The sequence below is a fragment of the Prunus persica genome, chromosome G7 (assembly GCF_000346465.2).
Source record: "Prunus persica cultivar Lovell chromosome G7, Prunus_persica_NCBIv2, whole genome shotgun sequence".
Classification (NCBI taxonomy): domain Eukaryota; kingdom Viridiplantae; phylum Streptophyta; class Magnoliopsida; order Rosales; family Rosaceae; genus Prunus; species Prunus persica.
The window spans coordinates 16,093,408-16,100,110 of NC_034015.1; the positions used below are offsets into that span (position 1 = coordinate 16,093,408).

The 6,703-nt window shown below is 37.9% G+C and overlaps 2 protein-coding genes across 3 annotated transcripts; one reads left to right on the plus strand and one right to left on the minus strand.

Annotated features, from left to right (window-relative positions):
• LOC18769152 (NEDD8-conjugating enzyme Ubc12) lies at positions 67-3,242 on the plus strand. 2 transcript variants are annotated; one of them, XM_020568242.1, is made up of 6 exons: positions 67-309; positions 1,253-1,366; positions 2,005-2,113; positions 2,483-2,561; positions 2,678-2,794; positions 2,877-3,242. In XM_020568242.1, exons 2-6 carry the CDS (start codon positions 1,258-1,260, stop codon positions 3,012-3,014), a joined length of 552 nt encoding a protein of 183 aa, XP_020423831.1. In that variant the 5' UTR covers positions 67-309; positions 1,253-1,257; the 3' UTR covers positions 3,015-3,242. The 2 variants fall into 2 exon arrangements, with proteins under 2 accessions (XP_020423831.1, XP_007202643.1); XM_007202581.2 differs by lacking the exon at positions 67-309 and adding an exon at positions 316-420.
• On the minus strand, positions 3,343-6,478 carry LOC18769689 (multidrug resistance protein 2). The gene is made up of 4 exons (XM_020568241.1): positions 6,210-6,478; positions 4,733-5,356; positions 4,405-4,580; positions 3,343-4,266 (listed from the first exon to the last, which is right to left on the minus strand). Exons 1-4 carry the CDS (start codon positions 6,290-6,292, stop codon positions 3,668-3,670), a joined length of 1,482 nt encoding a protein of 493 aa, XP_020423830.1. The 5' UTR covers positions 6,293-6,478; the 3' UTR covers positions 3,343-3,667.

Sequence of the window (6,703 nt, forward strand, 5' to 3'; positions counted from 1 at the left end):
AATAAAAACAACAACAAAAAAGAAGTCTAATTCTAAACATGACAAGTAAGCATTGCCGAGCTTCAAACTTGTTTCCTTATCTCTCAGAGAAAAGAAATAGCGTACAAATAAAGCAGCACGACTAGTTTGTCCCCACACCGACGCATCTCTATCCCAATAAATCAAGGCATAAACCCCAGAGACGCTTAATTGGCCAAGTTCTCCAAAACCCCAAAACGACAGGTCGTTCTATTTCCAAATCCGTCTCTCTTTCCTCACTTTCCTACTCATCCACCACACCCTCTCCTTTGCAAGCTTCTTCTCAACCAGGTCAGCATCTACACATCGTAATAATAATATATACATATAAATGTATATGTATCTGTCTCCAAGTCTATTTCTTTCCTTTGCCTTGTTAGATTTTCCAGGAATTCCATTCAGGTGCTTAAAGGACTGAACTTTTTTCTGCCCTAACCCGTATTTTGTTTTTTGTTACTTTTGTATGATTTATTATTCTACCACTTGGGTTTTGGCATCTGATTGGATAATTGTGTTTGTAAACTTGGGAGGTTTATTGGGTTTTAGCTTTTTGAGCAAGATTTGATTTTTTTTGTCTCCCTGTAACTGTTTAAGAAATTTGTTAGTGGCTTCACTTCTCCTTTTCTTGTTAATATGACTTCATACTTTATTTCTTCTTTTTATGTGATGGACTTGTCTTAATTTGAAAAGGCATTACTATTGTGAGGATTTCGTTACTGTTTGATCACTTTGAGATCATTGTTATGGTGATTAAAGATGAGATTGTAATTTGTTGGAGAATATCATCTTTAATTTCATGATTTTGAGTATAAAGCTGTCAGTGAATGGACAATTGTATTGCCATTTAGCCTGATAGGGCCTCAAAAGAAAAAAGAAAAGCAAAGAAGATGAATTAAAGGACCATTCACCAGTGAATATTGAGGTTTCTTGACTTGTTTTTTTTTGGTTGGTTTGTACTAAATTTGATTTTCATTTGGTTATATTTTACTTCATGTTCCACAAGAAAAAATTGGCCTGCTTGGCATATCTTCTATAGTTCTGTTTAGATTGATTCACCCCTTACTTTGGTCTACTTGTGTGTGGAGATTCTATGTCATTGTTTTTCGATGTCATAGACTCTTTGTCTCACGATCTTTTTTTTGTTTTCAAGCTACCAGTGTGATTGTTGTTATTAGCACAAAAATATAACCCCTTTAGGCCCTTTAGGATAATTGTTTATTTTTTTTATTTTCAGGAGATATGATTAGGCTATTCAAAGTAAAGGAGAAGCAGAGAGAACTTGCTGAAAATGCCAATGGAGCGTCACATGTTAAGAAGCAATCTGCTGGGGAATTACGTCTTCATAAAGGTTTTCCTTCTCTCTAATGATCATATCCTTTGATTTATTTGAAGCTCTTACTTTTTCAATATTCTTCTAGCTTTTGCATGCCCTTCATTTCTGATTCCAGAAAGAGTTTGTTGATTGTTTAAAGCAATATGGATCAGACCAGTTAGATGGTTTCTATAATATTGACAGTTGTATTGCTTTTTGGGTTGAGTGGTTTTTAAATGATGATATAGAACATCCTTCTTGGTCCTTGGTTACGCAATAAGAATTATATAAAGGGTTCTCAGGTTGGTGGTACTTTGAAGAAAATTTAGAAAATAACAGTTTTTTGAAAATGGATTAACCCCCTGGACTGCTTAATGTGTATCTTTTTGTACATCAAGTTGATATATAAAGTTGTGATAAGTTTATGCTGAGTACAGAGTCATTATTCAATTGAAATTTTTAGCATTCTTGATTGCATATTTAAATGTTGGTGCTACAATAAGTCATTATCCAAAAATGCTATAATTTGGTTAAGGAGGCAGGTTTTAAACTGCTTCTCTTGCTGAATTATTTTTACTGGTTTTTTTGGACTATGCGTGCAGTTTTATTGTTTCACTAAATTTGACTATCCATTCATTTTTTTTAAAATTTACTTGTTGTGGCATCTGATGCAGATATATCTGAGCTGAATCTACCAAAATCTTGTAACATTTCTTTTCCTAATGGCAAGGATGAGCTGATGAACTTTGAGGTTACAATTCGTCCAGATGAAGGCTTTTACTCGTAAGGATTTTTTCTACTCTTTGTGTGCAAAAGTTTCTTCAAACAAAGCTTTTGTCACAACTGCACATACTAATTTTAGACACGTATCCTATGTCAGAGAAGCTGGGTTACTTTTTTGTTTTCCACGCACACTTACAAGTGCATATCACTCACACAAATATGTCTACAAATATACTTGTGTGCGAGGATTTTCAATTGCAAGACACTGCAGCCATTGTTTTCTATGTAATGAAGTCAACACGAACACAAGCAATGGTGTTGAGGGTTATCATATTGTTGTTTCTTAGCAGAAATATTTTTTTTTTAAAACCTCATGTAAAATTAGCGTATTGATTAGTTTTCTAAGTTCTCCTCCATTTGTTGTTACAGAGGTGGTACATTTTCGTTTACTTTCCAAGTTGCCCCTATCTATCCACATGAGGCACCAAAAGTCAAGTGTAAGACCAAGGTAGACTTGTGCATCATATATGTTTCACCGTTTCTTGTTTAACTTAAATCATGTCTTCTCTTTTATTTTATCGCTTATATGATCCATTGTCTCTGCATCTTACAACCCACTGACAGGTCTACCATCCTAATATTGACTTGGAAGGGAATGTCTGCCTCAACATCCTACGAGAAGATTGGAAACCTGTCCTTAATATAAACACTGTCATCTATGGATTGTATCATCTTTTCACGGTACTATCTTGATAGGCCTCTGTGATTTGTTACTATTTGGTATCTGAATGTTGCTTATTTTTCTCTTTAATTTTGTTTGCAGGAACCAAATTATGAAGATCCCCTAAATCACGATGCAGCTGCAGTGTTGAGAGATAATCCTAAGATGTTCGAGTCTAATGTAAGAAGGGCTATGGCTGGTGGGTATGTGGGGCAAACCCTCTTCCCAAGGTGCATATAGCTATTGTTTGCTAGCACCAAAGTGTCAATTGACATATTATCAATGCTTGAAATGCAAGTGGGGTTGTAATATTTGTTCGCAGATTGCATTTTCTTTGTTCTTTTTTTCCCCTTTTTTTTTTCCTTTTAATTTCATCAATGGAGTTGGGCGCTTTAAAATGTATGTCACTGTAACTTTTGGGATGCTTTGTATCTTGATGTGTAATAAGGATAGGTTGGACACAATGCATATCTCTCTCTCTCTCTCTCTCTCTCTCTCACACACACACACACACACACACACACACACAAAAGTAAGTTTGATTCTTTCCTGATGAGCCTTTCAGATGTGTCATGAACTATTCATGGCATGCTAAACCATTCCAAATATGTAAGACATTGGTTCCATTGAACATAATCACTCCCAAAAGTGGCCTAACCATTAAAGAATCACAAAATTTAGTGTGCAAACAAAATTAGCTTTGGTATCAGATATCTTTTAGTATCGAAATTAAAGCGTGGCTTCTCAAACTAGTCATCATATTGCAGCTGAAGGCAAGAGTAGGCGAAGACTTGGAAGACCAGAACTCCAGAAATGCCGTAGGCTTGGAGAAGCCACATAATACTTCTCACTTTTCATATCATTGATTGCTCCTTCAAACTAAGAATGACTTCTCACCTCATCTCTTCCTCTTTCACACTGGCCATTCTAGCATTTTCGCGGTCCTTCCTGAAAAACAAATACAATGGCGTATAAAACAAGCAACACAAGCCAAATGGAACAGCCATCATTGTAAGAAGCCCTTGAGATAATGCAAAGGCCTCCCGGGTAGACCCTTTAATCGGATCCACTGATTTTGCATCGTAACCAAACATCTTCTCTGAAAGAATTCCGACCAAGGGAGCTGCAAAAGAAGAGAACGATCCTTCGAAAGCACGATCAAAGGCGTAAATCATGGTTCGGTGTTTGACGGGGACAACCTCAGCAAACATAGGACCATTTGCAGCAGTAGCATTCCAGCTGATAGTGAGACCCATCAGCAAGAGGGTGACAGCAAAGGTGTAATAGCTGCTTACTGACTGTGGGATGACTTTAAGTAAGAACCATGAGAAGGGGATGCCCATGAAGGCGCTGAACTGAGCACACATGATGCGGCCTGAGTGCGGGTAGATTCGGGACATTCGATCTGCTATTAGTCCTCCAAGAAGAGAACCCATAGCACAGCCAACAGCAAAAAGACTAAGGAGGGCTGCTGTGCTGTTGTGATCAAAACCTGCAAAATCGAATTAGAAGACATCATATGTCATGAAAGTAGAAGTTTGAAAATTCGAAGCTCAGAAAACAAAAAGGAGGGCAGAAAGGATAATCAGCAATTGTTTCATTGAAGTATGGAATTTACGGTAGTATTTACCGATCAATTCAAACCACATAGTGAAGAACACCATGGCAGTCCATGGTAGCGAACCAACAATACCCTGCAAAACAATTATTTGGAACGTTTGCACTTTAACAACTGCCTTCATGGCTGTCCAAGACTCGAGCCAAACTGATGCTGCACTTGTAGGGCCCTTAATTATCAAATCTTCCCTGCAGCATAAGGTAACCGAATCATCATATATTGATGAACTCTTTCTCCATTCACAAACCAAAGTCACCACATCTATAACTTGTTAAAGAATTTGAAAGCTGATATAATAGACAACAAATTTAAAATGTATGATGAAATAATTGCCCCGTACCTATCAGAACTATGGTCTGTACCATGAGTGAAATTAACTGTTTTTCTTGGGTCAACCACAAACAAGAGAACAAGGAACCCAATTAGTGAACTTAGTGATGCCATCAGAATGAAAGCACAGCGCCATCCTGGTACATTCCAGTATTGTTCACCAGCCATAAGTGTGGCCAGAACCCCACCTCCAATGCCACCCAAGGAACCAACAAGGCTCACCATCCCAAATCCAGCCCCTCTCACTCCATCCTTATAGCTATCAGCAATAAAAGACTGAAGTGCTGGTATAACAATTGCCAATCCAAAACCATTCACTGCTCTCCAGAACGCAACTTGAGCGAAAAGCCGGCTTGCACCAACTGCAGCAGTTGACAAGGCCCAGCAAAAAGTCCCCATTGCCAGAACTGTAGGGCGATCATAATTAATAACTAGTACACCTGCAAGGGGTGATGCCATTCCCTGCACAAAGTTCCTAATGAAAGTGAGATAGCCCAGGTCAGATGGCCCAGCATTGAAAGCCTCACTCACTTCTTTGTAAACTGAGGGGAGGAGATTTTCATCGGCACGCTCCATTATAGCAGCAAAGTTGATAAGAATGAGGGACAGAGAAATCCCAAATATCTTTCTCGTTCTGTGAAAGAAAGGGATACATATGATATGAACAAAGGATATCGAAAGCAGCTACATGGAAAGCATAATTCTTGAGTAAATTTTCATCAGCCACACAAGCATATACATCAGAAATTCTATTCAATCCAAATTTCAAAGTGGATCAGAAATATGCAGGATGGTTTTCCGAAACAATCATATTAATTAATCATCTCTATAGATGATCATGTGTTGACAATTCCTTTACTTCTTGACCCCAAAAAAAAGACAATTCGTTTAATGGTTTATATTTGGACATGTAACTTCGAAAAAGTGTACAGTTTGGGAAATTAGTAACACCACAGATAGGACCTTAGCCACATTGTGAGGAAAAACATTATTGCTAGAGATATTTTGATTGCTTTGAAGGTTTTCCTAAAAGGGTACACCAAGTCAGCTGCTTTGAATAGCCTTCGAGGGAGAGGGACCAATCAATTAATGAACTCTCAATCTGAAAACTCAGCAAAACACATTCCATAACCAATCAATTCAAAGCAACAAAGCCATGAGAATGAACCAATTTATAGTAAAAAGAAGAAAGAAAAAGATGCCAAGTCATATACACGAGAAAATTCCCGACTTTTTAAAACTATCAATAAAAATTGACACTTAAAGTAAAAAGGGAAAGGCAATTGCTTCAGACACCAAGAACCCAATAGCACAAGCAAATTTTTCTACCAAAATAATTTTCTATACAAACAAACACACTGAGCCACTGACAAAACAGACACATATGCACGACCCATGAATCCCAGAAAAGGAAAAAAAAACACTTCCAAAAACTGAGGAACGACAACATGGGAAGAATCAAAGAAACGATGGTGACTGTAACTCACCTCATGGCTGGCAAACTTTTGAAAAAACCAGGTTTCGATCGAGAAGAAGTAGATTGGTATGTGAAGCCCCGTTTAAGGCCCATAAACCCGAACCAAAGAAAGAGTTAAGAACCCACCAGCCCAAAGAAACCGGGAAGGACAAGTCCTCTGCATCTATGGCGGATCTGAGACGCAACACAATCTGACCTCCCACGGTCTCGTCACCAAATTTCCAAACGAATATTCAAAGATTGTCGTCATGGTATCGAGTTATTTACAATCGGATTTATCGGATTTGATTTGATTATATCTTTATTTATGGTCGTTTTCAAAACATGCGCGTCTCCAATTGTTATTGTTTATTGACTTTCATGCACAAGGCGGGGTTCGATTTCGTCCGTTGGATACGATGATCCAAGACTGACGTGGAACTTGCACAAACGGCTGCGTCTCTTTTTTTGTCTTTTATTTTGGGTGCACTTCTGACCCTTTTTTCGGGAAAGGAATGATGCTAC

Coding starts and splice junctions, on each gene's coding strand:
- LOC18769689 (XM_020568241.1), bottom strand. CDS start 6,292: ATGGGCCTTAAACGGGGCTTCACATACCAATCTACTTCTTCTCGATCG. Junction 4,581..4,732: donor ACAGACCATAGTTCTGATAG/GTACGGGGCAAT, acceptor CTTATGCTGCAG/GGAAGATTTGATAATTAAGG. Junction 4,267..4,404: donor TATGTGGTTTGAATTGATCG/GTAAATACTACC, acceptor TCGATTTTGCAG/GTTTTGATCACAACAGCACA.
- LOC18769152 (XM_020568242.1), top strand. CDS start 1,258: ATGATTAGGCTATTCAAAGTAAAGGAGAAGCAGAGAGAACTTGCTGAA. Junction 1,367..2,004: donor GGAATTACGTCTTCATAAAG/GTTTTCCTTCTC, acceptor CATCTGATGCAG/ATATATCTGAGCTGAATCTA. Junction 2,114..2,482: donor CCAGATGAAGGCTTTTACTC/GTAAGGATTTTT, acceptor TTGTTGTTACAG/AGGTGGTACATTTTCGTTTA.